At 43.1% G+C, this 21,896-nt stretch overlaps 1 protein-coding gene across 4 annotated transcripts in view; it reads right to left on the reverse strand.

The window, feature by feature from the left end:
- Positions 1 to 51: 51 nt before the first annotated feature.
- PPP6R2 (protein phosphatase 6 regulatory subunit 2) overlaps positions 52 to 21,896 on the reverse strand; it is a 173,581-nt gene continuing 151,736 nt past the window's right edge. For 3 of the 4 annotated variants that reach the window (XM_037889478.2, XM_037889481.2, XM_037889479.2), the window contains one exon: positions 52 to 17,876. In XM_037889478.2, the coding sequence (XP_037745406.1) occupies positions 17,825 to 17,876 (52 nt within the window). In that variant the 3' untranslated portion in view covers positions 52 to 17,824. The remainder of the gene's footprint in view (positions 17,877 to 21,896) is intronic. The other variant, XR_006283552.1, reaches the window with a different exon arrangement.

Consider the following 21,896-nt stretch of genomic DNA (forward strand, 5'->3'; position numbering starts at 1 on the left):
GTGGAGAGAGCAGAGAGCGCGCCTGGGGCTTGAGAAATCCACCGCGCTCAGTGAGACTTTTGAGTTTTTATTGATAGTTGGAATTTACAACCTAAAACTGACAACAGAGAGAGATGCAGACGTGGTTTTTTCTTGTTTTCTTTTTTTACCAAAAAAACCCCCAAACAAAATAACCAAAACCCACCAGCATCAGTTTTACAATATAAAAGTTTTGACAGTAGAGAGATGACAGTACACCCGGAATTACTCAGAAAAACAGCAGGGAGGAAAAGGCAGTCATTTTAAAACTTTGTACCTCAGATATACACATAAATACACAAACATTGCTTACACAGACCCAGTTTCAACATTTAAGGGCAGTAGGCATCATGAGAAACGAAAAGGCTCCCCCCTAAATCATTGCACTAATTTAATCCGCACACATCAGACCCCTCCCTTTGCCGCCCCCTCCCCCAAATAGAGGAAAGGCCACTTGAAATTAAAAATGAGCTGGGTATCCCCAGTAACTGAGCCCTCCCTCTGAGTCACTGGTGAAGGGACCCTTAACCCAGCCTGTACCAATTACCTCAGCTTGCTATTCTCCCAGCTCCTCCTCTCTGCAGGCAAGCATTTTATTGCTATTTGGAGTGTGTCTCAGAGAGAACGGTGGCATTTTAGGGTGGGTTCATTTTTATGCAGACTCATCCTCCTAGTCCTGACTTCTAGTCCATCTGCAGGAGGTGGTGACATCTCACGAACAAGCTCTGGCCCCAGTGCACGGGGGGCAGGGTTTCAGACGAATTCAGCTCCTCTGTAGACACCCGCGCACGTGACACGGTTTTCAGAAGAGCTGTGCATGCTGGATGCTGAGCTGGTCTGAAAATCTGGCCCTAAATCAATACATCAAAGCCCTGTCCACTCTGTTTCCATGGCAGGAGCTAGCAGAGTTCTCCCAGGGTATTTAAAGGGACTTTTTTCACATACCCTTATGGAGACAGAAACAGCTCAACACCCACGCGTCACGAACACAGAACTCGAGCGTTGTCAGCTGCCAACGGTGATAAGGACGGGAAAGGGGGCTGTCTCAGTTTCCCTTTTAAAATCAGCAACTACCCACCAAAGACCCATCTCCACTAGCACAAGGCGTTGTTTCGTGGTGAAACCGGCTCGGCTCTGCAGAAGCAGAACCAATGCAGCCAACCTCACTACGCTGGGCCTTCTAGAACCGCCCCGCACATCCACCCAGAGCGCAGCTGTACCAGGCTGCAGGAGCAGTCAGCCCCTAGGTCCCAGCACAGCTCTCTCTGCGACTGATGGCTTTGCGAAATTAGCCAATGACTACAGAACCTCAATGGCATTTCAGCAAGGATTACACCTTTCCAGTTATAGCTGAAATCAAACAGTTTCCTTCAGGAAAACGATGGTTTTTAACCCGCATTTCAAGTATTTCATCTTGCAATGACACTGGATTCCCTAGTGTAGACAGATCTCTGGTAGACAGCGTGCTGTCAGCCCGCAAAGCCAAGCACTTCCAGTAGCCTAATGTCTAAACTGTTCCCTAGCTGCTACACGGGCGGAAAAGAGAACGTGAGGAGGGTACGAAGCGCCCCCCACAGAAGTAACTCAGAAGTTTCACTGCGTGAGGCAAACACTGTTCAAAAAATTAAGCAGTTAGGAGAGATCAGCTATTCAAATTGCTTTAATTATGCCAGCTGTGAGCTAACTGATGTGTCATAAAGAACTAAGTGTCTCTTCACTAATAATATCATGGCCTGAAGGAGGGAGCTCCTCTGTGTGCCTGAGCAGATACACCCTAGTGTAGGGAACATTTCACTGGAATCACGGGTATTTTCTGCCTCAACGTACGGATGCCAACGTTTATAAAAAGGAACGTGATGCTGCCCTGGTAAAGAGGCGCTGTCCAGTTGATTTAGCTCCAACATTCGGGATGTTAGAACAGTTTTACAAAACTTCAGCCCAAGAGAAATGTTTCTGCAGCTTTTTATATTTCAATGGAAACAGCTCGTTTGGATTTAAATACCGGCAACCCCCAAACTGCAGCCGTCAGTTAGTAGATGAACACCAAACCACAAAACCAATCAGAAACCAAAATGAAACTGAAAAGCTTATTTTCATCAACCAAGCTGAGAAAAGCCAAAAGTGAACACACAGAATCGATGAGAAAAATGAGCTGGATTTTTTAAAAAAAATTTCAGTTACAATGATCTAAGATGTGAATACTGCTAAGTACGCTTAGTTTTTCAACCTGATAATATCCCTTTAATACAACTTCACTTTCCTGGAGAAGGTGGTCGAAAGGGGTGTAATGTGGCAGGAAAATAAGGATGTTGCCTCTTGGATTGACTAACCCTTAGGAATAGTTATTTATCCCACCCCAACTCTACAGGAGTGTGTTTAGACACCTAGTATTCTGCTGAGTCAAAAAGACATTCCTGCCCCTTCACAGCTGGGTGTGTTAGTACCTCTGTGTTTCTTTCTGTACCTCTGATCATGTGTGTGTGTGTGTGTGAGAAAAAACCCAAGTAGGAACTGTCATGAAAATCTGGCAGTTCTTTTAAGTGTAGGTTGTAGAACCAAGTTTAAAAAATATAAATAATCCCTATATACATTAATAACTGACACTTAAGAGCTCCATCTGAAACTAACATCGCTAGCACACCACAGAAAGCCACAAACAACTCATCTAGGTCAGCATTTCCTTAAAATGTTTAATTCTTTCCCCCGTGTAAGCTATCGCATAGAGCCCCCATCTCATACCTTAGCCAGAGCTGCCACCACCGAGCCTATTAACATACCTGACAGCATTATACAGCCTGATCTCACCAGCTAGCTAGTAAACGGCACTTTTCTTTCCTTTTCTGGGCATGACTGTCTGCAAGATCTTAGGAGAATGGATCATTTGGAGAGTTGTGAAGATGTATTCAAATATTTAAGACATTGAAGAAATTAAACTATTTTCTTTCCTCTAGATCTGTATTTTCATTACCAAAATTACTGGGCATAGAAATGAGTTTCCTTCTTAAAACCCCGACAACTTCATTGTATTAAAACATCCATTTTCTTTGATGTTCGACACTCTCACGATAAAAAAAAATACTAAAAATGGGGAAACTTGATTAAATATTATTTACAAATTTGTAATTAGCGATCCTTCACACTCACTCTCTCTCACACACACACATACCCACACACCCATACACACACCAGCACTCTCCCACCATCACTGCAGTGCCACTGAGGATGTAATTTTCAGAGTCTGGTTTCCCCATACAATAAATTCTTTGGAATGGAACTACAAAAATCACATTTAGATCTCAGCCTATTCCAGTGAAAACGTACTTCAACCACTGGCTTTGGAAGCCCAATTTTAAGAGCTGATCATGTATTTATTATATGAAACATCGTATGCAATTAAGAGCGTTGAAATAGACGCATGCACTCTACAGGCCTTCAGTTCTAATGTAAATACACCATCGGGGCCTACTGCTCTCTACAGTTCTACAGACAGAACCTAGCCCCTGGTGTCACCTTACAAGGATGCAGCGGGTTCACTGGCATTCTACATTCAGTGTGGGACTATGCATGGAGGTACCCTACAGTTGTGATAGCAAGCACCTTCCTTCTCACGTAACCAAGAGCCAGGCTGCACATATCAGAGAGGGGCTGCAGATGTGTTCATTCAAGGTTGGTGGCCACAGGAGGTGGGGTGGGAAGGTATGTGACACAGAGGGAGGGGAGGGAGTCACTATTTTGCTGCAAGTGATGTCTAATTCTGAATCTACGGTAATGGTTTGTTAATTATCAAGGACCAGATCCTAGCACTTAGAACTACTGCAGGGACAGGACCGGGTGACATATTTCAGTGCCCTCAGTAATGTTTATTTTGTGTTATATTCAATGTTCACTTGTCTGCATGTTGACAAGGTAATTTTTTCAGCAGCGCTGGAATTGGGCAAAGGCATGTCTTTTAAAATGTGTTTGTACAGTACACAGGTCAATGCAGCCTCTGGGCGCTACTGTGATACAAATCATAATGAAGTAATTTTATAGATAATGCTAATGTCATGTGCTAAAATAACGTGAAGATAAAGATTCTGGTTAGAATTGTTTTGTTAATACATTACATGTTTACATCTTGTATATTTGTATTAGGAACAAGCAGGAACATTCAGTAATCTACAACAATTATACTTCATGGTGACCCCCATCTTGAAATCTGATTTGTGCTTCTGTCAGGAGCCTTCATGCTATAAATGGCATTTCTCGTGGGAATACAGATCCATAGACGACGGATCAAATTGCAGGGTCGGGCCTTGTGACTTGTGTCAGACTTTGCTTTTGAGTGTAAAGTTCAGAGTAATTTAAACAGGATCTTTGTACTTTTCCATTAATGTTCAATAATGTTGGTGTTCTGCTGTGGTTAAAGACAGAAGAAAACGTTAGGAAATAAAACAGGTGCACAGGCCTTACCAGTGGATCTGATTCTGACCTCCCAGAAGCAAGATGCAGAGGAGGAATGTTTGATAAGTGGAAAAATATTTAATTCCATACTGGCAATTGAATGTTATTTTAATTTAAATGTTAAATTAATCATCATTAAATATTTAAATATTATTACAGCTAAAGGCAAAGCTATGATCATTCATTTTCTTAGGCATGAGTTTTAAATCACCTTTCATCAGTTTTAAGCGTTGAAACGAGCACTATTTAATTTTCAGTTTTGAGTATACGGGTAAAAAATTCTGCAGATTAATGACAGTTAAGCAGGATTTGCAGTAATTACAGTATGCAGGTGAAATGCACCTTTCATTATATGTATTTTTAAAGGTCTAGTCGCTATGGCATCTAAGCACATTACATGATTTTTTTACCCTTCAGAAGGACCTGGTTCTCCCTCCTTATCACTTGTACTCACAAGTAGCAGGAGCTATCCACCACCCTTCTACATACAGAGAGTCACTCCTCAATGTCTTGCTATGCAGAAACAGTGTTCTGGGTTCTCTGTGTGCCACTACGTCTCACTTTCATTGTAAAAGTTCTTAGGATCACTCACAAAGAATTGTGAGCAGCAGTGAGTGACTCAGACCTTTAGAAATGTCTCCCTGTTCCCTAATTCTCCATGTATTGATGAGGTTTATTATTTTACATCAGTGGTTCTCAACCATTTCAATATCATGACCCTACATTGGCACAGCCCTCACGTTTAGCCATGAAGATGGGAAGATGGTTGTGGCTCTCCTAGCCCATTTTGCAACCCTTGGTAGAAAGACAAGATCCCCGCCCTGAGGAGCTGACGAGCTAATTTCAGGTATGACACCATGAGTAGAGTAACAAGTCAGTGTGGAGGGGCTGAGCCTTGTATGGGGATAAGGCACTCATGGGACACCCATGGGGCTATTTTTCTTTTTATTATTGTCCGGGATCTTTTTTTCCTCTCTTTCTGGACATCTGTGTAAGTAGAAACAGGTTGGTGCCAAGGCCAGGATGGAGATGAAATCAATCCTTTTATATAAAATAAAGGCATGGGGGGGAGGGGAGTTATATGGCAGGGACGTTGTTGCTAACATGTTAGTCTGGATCTGTGGACAGCCAGACTATCGATTCCTTTCAAGGCACTAAAGCGGTCAGCTGCATGGGGGTGGGATAAGACTCCACTGAAAAAGGAAAGCATTCCTTTCCTTCGATGTCCTGGAGCGTTATCCTGCAATGCATGAACACTGCATCTCCTCCTTGAAGGAGCCAAGATGCTACACAATGGGTAGGGCGGCTATCCAGACCTCTCAGGTTTTTCCAAAAATCAATAGGAGATTTCAAGAAACATGTGAGTAGAAAAATACTTTCTGAATTAGGTGAATAGTTTTGCAAGTGGATTTTTGTTAATGTTTAGATACAAGAAACACATAGTATTTACTCACATGGAGCAGGTGGCTTCATCCCCTCTCTTCCCGCCCCCCTTTCCTGTCTCAGAAAAATTATTATGGTGGGTTTATGTCACAACAGGGGCAGATTAACATTTACTTCAGACCCACTCTCAGACAGAACAGATGGGCAAACTGAAGTCACAACACCACCACCAAAAACTCAAATAATTCCAAATTTGTATTCAGGCTATCAGATTAATGGATATCTGAAGGTCAGTACAGTGACACTTTCTAGTTATCTAAAATTGGCCTCGTTAGCACTACAAAAAGTAATTTTCCCTCTGTTGATATTCACCCCTTCTTGTCAACAGTTGGGAATGGGCCACATCCACCCTGATTGAATTGATCTCGTTAGCACTGACCCCCCTCCACTTGGTAAGGCAACTCCCATCTTTTCATGTGCTGTGTATTTATACCTCCCTACTGTATTTTTCACTCCATGCATCTGATGACGTGGGTTCTAGCCCATGAAAGCTTATGCCCAAATAAATTTGTTAGTCTCTAAGGTGCCACAAGGACTCCTTGTTGTTTTCACTTTCTAGGTAGGCATTCCAGACTAGATCTCTCTTTGGGGAGAGAGGAAGTATTTAGCATGCTGCCAAAGGAAATAAGTAGGAGTGATGGGATGAAATAAATGGAAAATTAATGTATTAGAAAATGGAAATCTGTTACATGTGGAACAGTCTCTTAAAGGAAGTGGTGGAAACCCACAGCCTGGAACATTTTAAACTTGATTGGGCAAAGCAATACTGGGAAAACATACTGTAGAGAACAGCCTTGCTGAATGAACAAGATGACCTAACAGGGACTTTCCATGTCTAATGTCTAATCTAGAAAAGTGCCATTTCAAGACTTTTTGTAACGTTTGTTCTCTTAGGAGTAAAAGTAGTAGCTAATATTTCTTTTTCCAAATCATTTCCAGAAACTGCACAATATCTTAACTATTAAAATTTACAATGATGTTTACTAAAACACTGAGTACTACACGGTGCAAATAAAATATGTTCACCATGCAAATGCTAGGCTCACTCTGGCTTTTTTCCTACAATATGCAGATGTGTGTCGTTAATATGCCATGGTCATCATTCTACATAAATTTATAGCACAAGGTAATTATTAGTTCTCTTGGTGTTAATGGTTTAGGGATGAATAACAATGTGTGCTAAATTAAACAGATCGATGCATCTCTAGGGCAATTTCAATGCTATTATTAATTCTGATTTGAGTTGATGTGGCACAGATAATGAAGGAGGCCTCAGAGGAGATGCTGTGACAACTGACAGTCAAAGCCATCTTGGTCTTTTTGCCTGTTAAAGCTTTGAGTACAATAATTGGGGACTCTTGTGCGGTGACTGGTGAGATGTGCAGGAAGAGGCAGCAGAGTGTACACTGCACTGGAGGTGGGCTCATCTACCAACATATCAGAAACAAAACTTGGAAAACTACACCAGTTGGCCTCAGTTCAGAAAAGAAGGGGTGATGTACTGCATGAGGATGTCCTGCTTTGGTGGTGACACTGCCCTGGCAAGTCAGAGCTGCTCTGCACGACGGGGTTACAGTGGCATGACTATGGTGCTGCAGCTAAGCCCCTGTAATCCTGTGTGTAGACACACACTCCAGCAACGGAGGGGGTTCTTCCTTTGCGATAGTGACTCCACCTCCCTGAGCGAGGGTAGTTACATTGACAGAAGCATTCTTCCCTCACCCTAACCACATCTACGCTGGGGCTGCAGGTCGGCATACCAACAGCACTCAGGAGCGTGGACTTTTCACATACCCCTGAGGCCTGTAGCTTTGTCAATCTAAGTTTTAAATATATGCCAGGCCCCAGTCACAGTTCGGTATTTAAACCTTACCACAAAAATGAGATGGGCACTTAAAGGGTTAAAATCTTAGGGCGGGATCATTATCACTTTATAAAACCACCATTGAATACTGAGGCTGCAGACCCAGGGCTTGTAGCATCAGAGAAACATGGTGGTCACTTTAAAAATAACTCCGAGTACATAATAGTACTCACACAGAGAAGTGATCAGTACATACTGTATAAAAGAAAACATCAGAGGCCCATGGGGACCTACTTATATTTTGTCTAATATATATCTTAAGTTAAAGTCCTCTCTATTTTCCTGGTACTTCCTATGGCCCTGATCTGCAAACATTTAAATATGGGTATAACTTCACTGATGTGAGTAGACTTGAACTAAATTAAATGTTTGCAGGTTGAGGACCTATGTTCAAAACTCAACTGAAGTATTCGCAGGGGGTCACCAATTTAACTATACAAATAATCATGATTTTAAATTCTGTTCAAGTTTTATTAACATTTGATGTGATTTAGTTATATCCCAAGTTTGAATCCATTAGTGGTCTAATTTAGGAGAAATTTTCCTAATACCTGGCAACAGACTGTCTTGATGCATGAAACACAATTACCTAAAACCCAACAAAGTGGGGAATGCACTAATACAAACTAATTATTATGATTACCAGAATCTTTAAAAAGTTCTACTCAATCATTAGAACCACATGAAAAATGTTTTTGATCATTTACATGCACACAACTGTCAAATTAAAAACAGCTGAGGGAGACCCTGCCCTTTACAAAAAGCCGTACTATTTCAGGAAAAATCCTCTCCCCTGAGCAAATATAAAAATACATTTTACAAAAATGCTTGTTTTCCGGCATTTTTATAGTCCATTTAAAAAAGGTCATTCTAAAATATAATTCAATTCTTTTATAAAATTGATTGGGAGGTTTTTACTTTTAGGTCAGGCTTATTAACACACTGCCCTTCCAGTAATGAGGTAAATGAGTTCTAGCCTAAATGGCCATAATATGGTAACTGCACAACCGGGAGCCAGTCAAACAGCTTATTTTTGTGACTCACTTTATCAGAGAAAGTGTGTGTTTAAGTATGTGATATTGTATCTACTGGGGTTTACTAGGAAATGTCATATTGGTAGGCATTCTGCCTGAAGCTGCAGGTGGAGGCCAGATCCTAGTGAAAATCTCTCTCTCTCTCTCAACCCACAACTCCAGTTTCCCCCATAAAAAGTCAGAAACTTTAGTCACTATAAAATCAATGAGAGTTGGATTGGGCCCTGCCCGTTTTGAAAAAAGTCTTCTTAGAAACTTCTGCTCAATTTAAATTTAAAAACCTGTGACACCCATGCATAGATCCTTCTAAGAGGTATCTAAGGGCTACACAAAATCACTCTCACAGCACCATTCTGGTTTTCGATTAAGACACCATCCGCAATGAAGCCAGTGTTGACATGGTTTTCCTGATAAATGGAGACTGGAATTTACCTGGCACAGGGAGGCTTAGAAAAGTCTGAGTGCTAGTTATGAATGTTGACATAAGATGGGGTTTACTCAAAGTTAATTTAAATTTAGTAACTGCAGAAGTTGAAAAATTGAGAAGATTCATAATTAAAATATATTTGCAAGTTTTTCACTTACAAGCATCACTTTCTTAGAGTAAGCAAACATGTGCACCGAATGGACCATCATGCCCCAAGGAAGTAACCTGCCTTTGAATTTCTACTCTTCCTCAATGCACATTATGCTGGACCCTTAGTCCTCCAGCAATGTTGCACTGTGTTACTTTCCCCCGCTGTAAATTTCAGTTAACCATGGAAATTCTTTTTTGAGGGGTTCTTTTGGGCAAAGGGAGAAATTAACAATTTTATGTGTATGATTACTTTTATAATAGAATACAAATGCCCCCCTCTCTGTGCTCTAAGTGCCTTTTACATGCACCAGAAATGTATTTCTTAAAATGATGTCCACAAATCAGCAGTCTTACCCCATCCTGTAAAACTTATATTGAATGACCCAAAGCCTGTGGAAAGCAGGTGAAACTTCATAGCATGCTGTAGATCCCAACAGATTCACACTGGTTTGGACCAGTGGTATGCAAGTAAGTACCAATATCAAGTGACCTCTACAGAGAATGCCCTGGCAACAGCAAGAGAGACTCCAGCTTGAGTGTCTCTGCCGGTCTCAACAATGGTATCCCCACACAAGGGAGAGAGGTGGGCTTCTCAGGTAGGTAGGTTCCAAGCCAGCTAAGGCTTTACCAGTCAGACCAAAGAGCTTAAATCCCACTTGGAAATTAGCAGGCAGCCAGTCCAGTGCAGATCACAGAGCACTGTCATCATGTGCTGGTAACAAAGAGTGGCTGTGTTCTGCACTAGCCTGTTTCTGAATCAACGGAAGGTGTAGCCCCACGCAGAGTCCTCTGCACCAGTATTATCTCAAGGTGGCAAAGGCATGAATCATATGAGCAAGGTCCATTTTTGAACCAAAGGGTTGCAACCTTTTGGTCAGACAGAGCTGGGGAAACGCCATGGATGTTACCTGATCACTGAGCAGTCAGACCAAGGGAATTATGAACCAGGGCTTTGGAGCTGCGCTCCGGCTCCAGGCAAAAACCTGCAGCTCCACTGCTCCGGAGCTGCTCCGCGCTCCAGTTCCGGACTCCGCTCCAGCGCCCTGTTATGAACCTTTACTAATTATTGTCTAAATCCTTCCCAACCTACCTGTAGCCATGTTACCAAACCAGGCTATCGATTACTAGGCAGCTTGAGTAACATGGTTTTTAAAAAATCCCTTTACAAGTTGATTAGGGAAACCATGCAAGTGCTGAGGCTCAGAGAAGGCCATCCCTGGAAAAGGAAGAAGCGATCCTACCTTCACCAAGAGGACAGAAACTACCAATAATGTGAAATGCACTTTCCTAGGAACATCAACACAATAAAGCGTTTTGGAAAAGCATTATGGGGTCACCAACTTGGTTTTTAGGCTATTGACCATGTTGTGGGTAAGCTTTTCTGTCATTTGACCCCACTTAAACCAATTAGTAGCAGTAAACCCTTAGATTAGACTATACTAATGTGTATTAACCCCCCCCCGAGTTCACCTCTCTCTCTCTTCTTCAGCTGTTTCCAGCAGACTGTGCATGGTTTCTTGCGGGAAAAAACCCCACAGAAATGGCCCTCTGCTATTTGTTCAGAAAAACATAGTATTTTCAACCCAGGAGTGTGATAATTGTCCACTTGTTATAAGAAAATTTAGCCTGTAATGTCTAAACATACTCACAGGTTTCAGAGTAGCAGCCGTGTTAGTCTGTATCCGCAAAAAGAAAAGGAGGACTTGTGGCACCTTAGAGACTAACCAATTTATTTGAGCATAAGCTTTCGTGAGCTACAGCTCACTTCAACGGATGCATTCATGGGTGCATCCAATGAAGTGAGCTGTAGCTCACAAAAGCTTATGCTCAAATAAATTTGTTAGTCTCTAAGGTGCCACAGGAACTCCTTTTCTTTAAACATACTCGAACACTATAGGGGTTAGAGTGGCACTGTACCGCACCATGGCAAGAAATACCTATACACACGTTCCCCAACTCACGCAAGCGTTCCGTTCCAGAATGCCTTGCGTAACTCGAATTTTGTGTAAGTCGGAAACATATCTCTGACCATTACGCAAAAAAACCCAACCCTCCTATTTCTAGCTTACGGAACTTTTTCCTGTAAATGCGGATTTGCCTAAGTCGGGTTTGTGTAACCCGGGGAGTCTGTACTGTATCCTCTAAATAGCAGACAAACGTGAGACACAACCTTTGCAACACATCCCCCTATTAAAAGCCCTCCTCCCCTGGTAAAAGGTTACTTAAGAAATTAACTTTCACTCTGGGGAGAGAACCCAACCAAAATATTTTATTTTAAAGCTGGCCCTGGTGAAAGAATAAATCTGTGCAGTACACTTGCCCTGTGAGAGCCTATAACCAGAAAAAACATGTTTTTGGAACAATAATGAAGTGCTTGATTAGGATTTCATAGAGAACTGATGCTGGGGAAAACAAACACCAACAAACCGTTGTGAACACCAGGTTTCATTTTGTTTTATAGACACTTTTAAAAAAAAATCACAGCAAAATCTATCTTAATAGCTAGAGACTAAATCAACTGATTGGAACATAGTTCAGCCGTTCAGAGTGAGGTCACTGTTATGGGAAGATCAACAGGAGAAGGAAACCTATTCTTTGGAACAATGGTTAAAAATTACAAGATGAGCTGCTGTATTTTTTCTTAAAATTAAACTGAAACAACAAGTACTCCACGAGTCTCACGTGACACTGAGCTGCATGTCTGACTATCAGAATACACAAAGCAATGAAGACTTGTTCTGCCTCCACTTCCACTGGGCCCCCTCTTTTAACACATCAACACTGACAATCCACCATGCACCTTAACCACTGTCGATTCTGCTGTAACGCAATTGTTTCTCTGTCAGAACTGCTGGACAAGTGAGGGAAATGGGGATGCTTTCATTTAAACGTGATTACGGCTGGAGTAGAAGTGGCTCATCGTCCTGGAAGATGGAGCCATAATTAAAAGTACAAAGGGAGAGGAGTTAAAAATGCAAGGGAAGTTGAACAATATGAGGAAGGGAAGCAAAATCTGTGATATCCCTGCAGAGGGCTGTGGATCCTGAAACCACACATCAGAGCACTGTGCTAGCAACAAAGGCTCCAACTTCTAAAAAGGCAGAAGGAAATCAAGAGGCTTCTGCCCAGGGGAACTAGAGGGAAAGTGAAACATTAGAAAGAAACATAGGAAAACCATTCTGGAGTAGATGTCAGTGAGCAGCCCATGGATAGCTATCAATTGCCAGAACTTCTGGCCAGGTACAACCTGTTAAATAAGCTAGATGAAGCTTTCAATTACAGCTGGCCGGCCATCTTGATGAACCTCATTTTCAGACACCAGCAGATAATGGGGGCAAACTGTACTGCCACCTTTACAATTTCAACTTCAGGCCTCAGCTCTCCTTTTCCTCTCCCCCGGCCCACAAATTTTACACCTGTGTCCCAAACATTTTGACTGAGATGACTGCCATCAGCTGGGTGTTCAAACAAGCCAGAGTAAAGAAAAAACTTCACCAGCTTTTCATGTGCTTTCCAGACGGCCGTGCTGAACAAAACCAAATATCCTTGGTTCAAGTATCCTTTGTTTTTACGGTGGTACAATTTTGAAGTGAACCATTCTTTTACGTTAGCAGCAGGGGAATTCACACCTGAGAAAGCAATTCCAAGTCCCATTCAATCTGTAAGAATAGGTCTCCCTGCTAACAGCAGTCCCTACATTCTCCAAATCCTGAACAGATCAACGTGAAAGAGAATTCAGACAAACAGGTCTACACAAAAGCAAGGCAAAAGATTCTAACACAACAACTTGAGTTTGCAAGTTCCCATGCCCCCTAACCAGTTATCTCTGATATATCTCTACAATGGGATGGCCTGACAGCAATTACCATAGATTTGCCTTTCACATATTTAATTTTTTTGCAAATGTAATATACCCTGGTTTTCAACAGAGTGGTTGTACACACTTGATAATGATCAACTGACATCACAAGACAGGACTCACCAAAAGTCCAGAGATCGTATTATGATGCCTGAAAGAATGAAGGATTTTTTCACAGTCCTACCAGTTTCAAGGTGAGATGTCATTACAACATAAGAACTTTTTAACGACAGGTGATTTGTATACGTTTCTCTATGAAGTGTGCAACCAACTCCTCCGCCTGTTCAGTACAAAAGCACATTGGCAGATAAAGTATTGTACAGCAGCACTGATGTCACAAGCAATGATACAAATCAGTCATTTTGCAGCCAATGCACTTTTGTAATCCATTTATTTCAATGCCCTCCTGGGTAAAATTATTAAACTAGAATATATACGACAGATTTTCCCACCACAAGCTATGCTCTATCAGCCTCAGTCTTAACCAACAAATACGGCTGTGCATGGCTTGGAGTTTTACATGTACCTGTACATACATATGTAAATCAAGGTCTTTGTGCATTGAGTCTCCATTTCACTAAGTTTCATACAATTTCCAATTGTGTGTGTATATAAACATACATATATATATATATATAAAAATCTGTATTATGCTATTTATATACACACATCAGTATATATATACACACACACACACTCACTCAAAACTAAAAAAATTATACATACCATATAGATATGATCAGATTTAAATACTGCACGTAGATGAGGAAGGAGAGAGCTGAATATAGTTCCTGTTCAGTCTTCATTGCTTTCCGATCACGATCTGATCATAATTTTGCCCCAGTCTAAAATTATTTTTGAAGGATACAGCTGGGTGCAAATAAATCCATCTTTGGTAGAGAATATGCCTTGCTTCCAACCTTGTGCAACAATTCCTCCCCAGGATACATTGCTTTCCCTATGGAAGGACCAAGATGTATAGCATACGTCCGACGAAGAACACCTCCAATGGTCAAAGTCAATCCCAATCCGTCATCGTAAACAACGGAAACATCTTAGCTGCAACTGGGAGATTGCACAAGGCATAGCACGGCCTAGGAAAGGGTTAACTCAATTGCCTATCAAGTCATTGTGAACCGTTAAAAGAAAATAACCACGAAAGGTCATCCGAATACAGTACAACAATCAAATGTCCGGACTGCCACACAACAAGAGCACTAGATTGTAGGAAGAAAGTTCAGATAGCAACGAGGACCAAATGGAAAAACTGCATGCCACATGAACTGGAGACAAAGCAACCTTAATTTATACATACTGTACGTGACTTTAGATAGCAGGGAGTTCAATATACAGACAACCAGAGTTTTGTGCGTAGCTTACTAATAAAATCATTTGGGTCAGGCAGGGACACCGCCACCTGACAGGTTCTGTGCTAAGTTACAACCTCCAAGATACTAAGGGTGAAAACATATAAAAGCTACTTTCCATCTCAGTCCACTGGCTGATAGGAAGGACAATGCTGTGGAGCCAATGAGGTATAATTCAGAACCTAAACCCCAGAATATGGAGGAATCATTCACTGTCTTAAAAGCAAGAAATCTTGGGCATTTCTACAAGTTTATCTAACTATTTATAAGATGCCTAATCACTAATTAGGCACAAGAGACCAAGTTCACTATTGTCTTTTCAGATAGAGTCCCTCCAAATTCACACTGTGCAGTGAAGGTTGGGGCTCACTCCTAACATATTCTGGGCCATTTAGAGCTGCTTATTGGATATGTTTTAAACAAAATTTTAAAGCTTTCACCTGAAGTCAATGCTCAAAGCTAATGAACATGAAACATAAAAGGTTAAAATCTGCTACTAACACACTGCAGACTTGATGCAACTCACCTTATTGCAGTGGCTGAAATGGCATCAAGCCAAGAGAAAGACCAGATTCCTACGGACATTTCCCCTTCTCCTCTCAATGAGATCCCAAGCAGGCTGCACTTAGTCACAGAACTATACCAGCTGGAAATGCAGCCCCTGGAGGCCAAGAACTGCAACTGAGAAGAGATTGGGAACAAGCTATTGGCCTCGCCAGGTACTTAATGGGGCTGACACACCCAACCATGGATTTCAAGTAACTGCTGGAATGAGCTGCAGTTCCGTTGTATTTGGTTAACAACATTTCTGCTTTGACACAGTTAATTTTTTGAGTGCCCAACTTAAGGGATCTTAAAGAGGCCTGATGTTTATAAACTGCTGAACCTCAACTCTCTGAAAATCAGACTCCGCTAAGACGTCTCTAACTGGGCACTCAAAGTTACTAATCATGTAATTGTTTTTGAAAATCTTGGCTGTGAAGTGAAACTGGCTTCTGAACAGCCTGGGGAGCAATCAACAGTGAGCGTGAGGCTTCCCTCCCGGCGCAATGCATCTTTCAATTATTTCTTTTCAATTGCATGAAGGAGGGAGAGAGGGCCTCTGGAACAATGGCCGTGGAAAGCATTTGCTTACCAAAGTAACTGCAGTTGGGAGACAACACAGCTGTATCAGCTGCAAGAAATTGCCCCAACAACAACTCGCAAGTACACAGGGCTGCTGAGTGTAATTTCATTTTACTTCCTGTGCTCTGGACTTCATTTCTGATATGACAATAAAGGCAATCCTCAGTCTACCCTACGAACAAACCAAAATGTGTATCTTTGGACAAATAAATGAGCGCCTTGTGTTGTGGGCACCTCACTTCCAGATACTGATACCGAGTCGGTCTGTTTTGCTGGGACAAGGGGGAACATTTCATTCTTCACTTTTCTATACCAATATTACTTTTAACAACATTTAATATGCAGCATAATGTACCTCCACATCATGCATTTCAAAATAAAATGTTTAAAAAACCAAACTGAAATACGGGTGGGGTGCTTTGGCTCACGATAACAGATCTGTGTCAGAGCTATTTTTCATACTCACAAGGCGAAGGCCTTCAGATTCGCACAGATGAGAATACAGCTGAAAATAAGTTGGCTATCTATGTGCCAAGCCTCATGCTTTTATTCCAAAGTGAATGATTTTCCAGCTTAGATCTTGGACTAGTAAAATAAGCGGCGTTTCAAATGTGACCAGGCGGGTTTCAACACACAGCTTACACACAAAAGCAAGCCCAGCTCTGTGTCTAAAGCCTACAGGGGTATAGACTGAGCAGAGCTTACGGCAGTCTGCTGTTACGACCCTGAGCCCAGTACTAAAAGTGTCCCATCTTCTACACCCGTATGACCTAGGGCACAAGTCCAGGCTGGGAACAAGCTCATTGCTGAGGCCAGCACAGGCTGGGTACTTCACGCTTATGCAGAGGCTCCTTTGTTCCAGGGTCAAGTACACAACCTTACATGACCTTGCTCCCGGGCAGTTCTAGGTATCGTCCTTTTCTCTGCACTGTTCTACCTCACAGTTCCTGGGAGCAGTGTGCCTCCCCAGTCCCCTCCACAACCGTCTAAATGGGGCGTAACAGCAGGAGTCCTGTGCTGGGGCCACATCATTCTCCAATGCTGTCACTAGGTACAAAGTGCAAAAGTGTTGCTGTTCCTGCATCCATTAAAAACTTTAAAAACAGAACAAAAAGATTTCCATATCAATGTGAAAATACATTAGTCTCCAAAAAGCCAGCAAGCACCTGATAACCTGTTTGCGCCACATCAGCTCCTGTCCCTGCGTGGCAGCAGTCCTGGGGTGACTGTCCTCTCAGATGGCAAACACGACATGCTACTGTCTTTGCACGCTCTCCAGCCCAACGTAGGACGACGACATCCATAGGGTTGAGTTCTGATGGCGTGGACGGAAATAACCAGTTGCTAAATGTTCCAAGATCCTGCAGTGAACTGTCACGCCCCAGAAACAGAGCACTGTGCAACTCACTGGAATGCAGAGACAGCCCACTGCTCAAGGCAGTTCAGTGTTACACTAACTCTGCTATCTGGCCTCTGGCTTGGGACACAATGTCATTGTCTTCCCTTTCACCCCCTCCCGGCCCCGCAAAAAAAAATCCCCAGCCCTCCCTGCCTCATCCCATTTAAAGTGTTTGTCTTATCTTTACCTCCTATGAAATGTTTCTGATAAGGCTTTATTGCTATACAAAAGCGGTGCAAATGCTGCCCAAAGACAGCTCCATCAGGAACTTTGGTCACACGACTGCAGGACTTATTGTGCACCGTCCAAGTCCCAGCGTTAGACCTGCTACCTTTCTGAAGAGAAGCTGAATACTGTGTGCAATAACACTAAGAAAATAGGATTGAACCCCAAAGAGAAAACAAAAACAAGGGAAGAAGAGGGAGGGGGACAAGATACTAAAATTAGGCAGAAGGCTTCCTTGGGCAGGACTGAGTCACTCCTGTGATGACTAACTGATCAATGCTACATGTAGACAATACAAGTGTCTTCCGGAACAGATTGTTGGTGCTGAAATCGTGTGTCTGGTCCTGAATGCCAGCTCTCATCAATGCAGCATTTATTAAAAAATAAAATTAAAATGAAAAAAACTGACAAATTGCATCACCAGGTAGCATCCTGGCCTGGATCAGACAAGTCCCATTGCATTTGTTTCATCAAGCAGGGCCATTTAACGTGGCTTCAGCACATGGCAAGACCTCCTCTTTCCTAAAAGAAAAACAAACAGTATTACAGTAAGCATTAAAGAATTAAGACAGCTGTGCCACCCACCCATCTCCTTTCAACCTTACACTGATTCAGGAATTCACCTGGACAAATCACCTTTTCTGTGATGCTGAAGCCATCCTTCCAGAATATAGTTTTTTCAGTAGCCACAACATTAATAACTTAGCACTTGTGTGGCACGGGACCACCCCATTTTACATATGGAGAACTTGCAGTAAAGGTATCCAAGGCCAACAAAAGAATAAATGTCAAAACAAGGATTAGAAGTCATATGCTCCTGGTTCTCAGGTGTGCACTCATGTAAAATGCACTGGATACTGTACAATCAGATTGGCTGATGGCCGTCCTAATGGAGTAGAACTACTTGAAAACTGGGTTTTCTCCTGTAATACGTCAAACAGCAGCTGAAGGAGGTGTCTAAAATCACCCTTAAGCCATGAACAATATTAATTAATGATGGATGTACACCTTCAGTCAAAGGGGCTGATATTACTTGTACCCTCTCCTCTGACTGCTTCCCCCAACCCACCAGCATCACCCTCACTCTTGCCTGGGCAGAGTCTCAGCCAGCCCCAATCTCAACTAGACACTGGGTGAGGCACTGAATCAGATGAGATAGACGCATGTAGCTGGGTGTCAGCAACCCACTGCACCCCATGCCTCCTCACTAACTCTCCTAAAAGCTCCACCTACATGTTGAACAGGAGGAGTGACAGAATGGCACCCTATGGCACTCCAGACTTGAGAGCTCTTTGGGAACAGGGGCATCTGCCCGCAACTACCTGTTGAGATCTGAGAGAGAAAAGCATGAAGACACTAAGTGCAGCCCCTACCAGGGTATCACCTCTTGATTAACTGTATTGAAGGCATAAAATACCACCAGCATGGGGACTTGGTCTTCATTCATCGCCAGCACGTCATCAACCAATGCGATCTAATGAAGTCTTGGTGCTGTAGCCAAATTTATATCCAGATTGATAAGGATCAAGGAGATCAAAGGCATCCAGATACTTGGACAGTTGTCTTATACCAGCCTTCTCCACACGGGAAGATGTGATACTGGACAATAAATTGTCAGTGCGAACTGACGACTTCTTGAGCAGACTACTGCTTCCTTCAAAGCTATGGGCAGCCTGCCCTCTCTAAAAAGATGCATTGACAATCTTCACAGGTAAGGCGACCTGTTACTTCCCAAGTGGCCTTCACCAGACAGGAAAGATGTGGATCCAAAGCACAGGTTGTGGGACAAAGTTTTCCCAACACCTCTGTTAGTTCAGGGAACATCACTGGTTGAAACGCTCTCAGAGAAGATGAGGCCCATGTTCCCTCAAGACGCTGCTCTGCCACCACAGAGGTAGACAGCCCATTGCTAATCTGATCTACTGTGTCCACAAAAGGGCAGACAACTTCCTCACAGCTGGTGGAACTCCAACCTGCTAAACAACTGAGACAGTCCAGGTTGGCCAGACTACTTACTGCCCAAAACAAATTTGATGTCTGAGATTTTTCTTTGCCTCCCACAGAACCACAGCACAAGAATTTAAAGAAAATCTTTATGCTGCAACTTTTCAGCCCCAGCACAAAACTTCCCTCTCACCTCATTTGTCAGAGATCATCTGTAACATAGCATAGAATCATAGAATATCAGGGTTGGAAGGGATCTTAGGAGGTCATCTAGTCCAACCCCCTGCTCAAAGCAGGACCGATCCCCAACTAAATCATCCCAGCCAGGGCTTTGTCAAGCCTGATCTTAAAAACTTCAAAGGAAGGAGATTCCACCACCTCCCTAGGTAACACATTCCAGTGTTTCACCACCCTCCTAGTGAAAAAGGTTTTCCTTATATCCAACCGAAACCTCCCCCACTGCAACTTGAGACCATTACTCCTTGTTCTGTCATCTGCTACCACTGAGAACAGTCTAGAGCCATCCTCTTTGGAACCCCCTTTCAGGTAGTTGAAAGCAGCGATCAAATCCCCCCTCATTCGTCTCTTCCGCAGACTAAACAATCCCACTTCCCTCAGCCTCTCCTCATAAGTCATGTGTTCCAGTCCCCTAATCCTTTTTCTTGCCCTCCGCTGGATGCTTTCCAATTTTTCCAAATCCGTCTTGTAGTGTGGGGCCCAAAACTGGACACAGTACTCCAGATGAGGCCTCACCAATGTCAAATAGAGGGGAACGATTGCGTCCCTCGATCTGCTGGCAATGCCCCTACTTATACAGCCCAAAATGCCATTGGCCTTCTTGGCAACTATGGCACACTGTTGACTCATATCCAGCTTCTCGTCCACTGTAACCCCCTGCAGAACTGCTGCCGAGCCATTTGGTCCCTAGTCTATAGCGGTGCATGGGATTCTTCCATCCTAAGTGCAGGACTCTGCACTTGTCCTTGTTGAACCTCATCAGATTTCTTTTGGCCCAATCCTCTAATTTGTCTAGGTCCCTCTGTATCCTATCCCTACCCTCCAGCATATCTACCACTCCTCCCAGTTTAGTGTCATCTGCAAACTTGCTGAGGGTGTAATCCACACCATCCTCCAGATCATTGATGAAGATATTGAACAAAACCGGCCCGAGGAACGACCCTTGGGGCACACCGCTTGATACCAGCTGCCAACTAGACATGGAGCCATTGATCACTACCCGTTGAGCCCGACAATCTAGCCAACTTTCTATCCACCTTATAGTCCATTCACCCAGCCCATACTTCTTTAACTTGCTGGCAAGAATACTGTAGGGGACTGTGTCAAAAGCTTTGCTAAAGTCAAGGAACAACACGTCCACTGCTTTCCCCTCATCCACAGAGCCAGTTATCTCGTCATAGAAGGCAATTAGCATGTCCTATAAGAACAAAGCCAGCAAAGAGGGCGCCCAGGGGCCATCTCATCAATGGTGGGGATGGGGTGGGAGGAGAGCATGACAGAGCTCTACCAACCTGTCAAGAGAGTGGTCGGTCGGTGGAACAGGATTCTCCCGCTCAGAGCCCTCTAGAACATTTCTAGTTCCATGACTCTCCAAGGATAGACCATCTAAACAGGTCCCTTCCTGACAAGACAGATGAGCCCCAACCTCAAAGCACAGGAGGTAATGGTCAGTCTATGACAGATCTGAAGGTCCAGTTGCCTAACCTGCAATCCCAGCCAATGTGTGAGTTGAGACATTAGCTACCAGGGACAGGCCCATGGTCATCAGGGTGGCCAGGAAATCCTGAGCTGATTATTTATCTACATGCAGACTGAAGTTGCCCATAACACGCTCTGCATTTCCAAGGCTACTGTAGTTAGGAATTCAGTTAGCCTGTGAAGTGACTTGGCAGCAAACTCAGGGCAAGCGGTACACTAAAATCAGTCCATCTTACTCCTATCCTGGGACTCTCATACTAAATGGACGTGTCATCAGAGACAGTTTTGGAGAAGACCACCTCCTACACCTCACGATGGATGCAGTGAGCATGGCCACACCTACTCCCCACTGACTCCTTCCCTGACCTCGATTCATGACATATTAAATACCCAGCTGGGGAGAACTGTAACAAAACTGGCCCAGCAGCAGCAATCAACCAGAGAACGTTAATACACGCAAAGTCAGGGGTTTCGTCTATTATGAAATCACAGATGGTTGGATCTATTTTCCAAGTGAGCATTAAGCATTACAAACCAAAGGCTCCTGAAAACTCAGCCTCCCAAGGAGGTGAAACCAAAGAAACAGAAATTAAAACGTCTTGTTCCTGGCTAACACCATCTCCTTACAAATTTATTACCACCTTGTCTCCCTCTGCTAACTACCACAGGGACCTAGGACTCCAAGTCCCCACAACCATGCCCTTTCCTGGGCCCCCATATTCCTGGGAATGGTAGCATTATTCCACCCTCTCAGCCACTTGACAGTGGCCATCGAAGGGGTCGCAGCTGCGTGCCCAAACAGTGACCCTTAGGGCTGGCTGCAGAAAAACTTAATAAAAAAGGAAGGAACAAAATGACAACAAACCAAGCTACACACACCCT

The sequence above is a fragment of the Chelonia mydas genome, chromosome 1 (genome assembly GCF_015237465.2).
Source record: "Chelonia mydas isolate rCheMyd1 chromosome 1, rCheMyd1.pri.v2, whole genome shotgun sequence".
Classification (NCBI taxonomy): Eukaryota; Metazoa; Chordata; order Testudines; family Cheloniidae; genus Chelonia; species Chelonia mydas.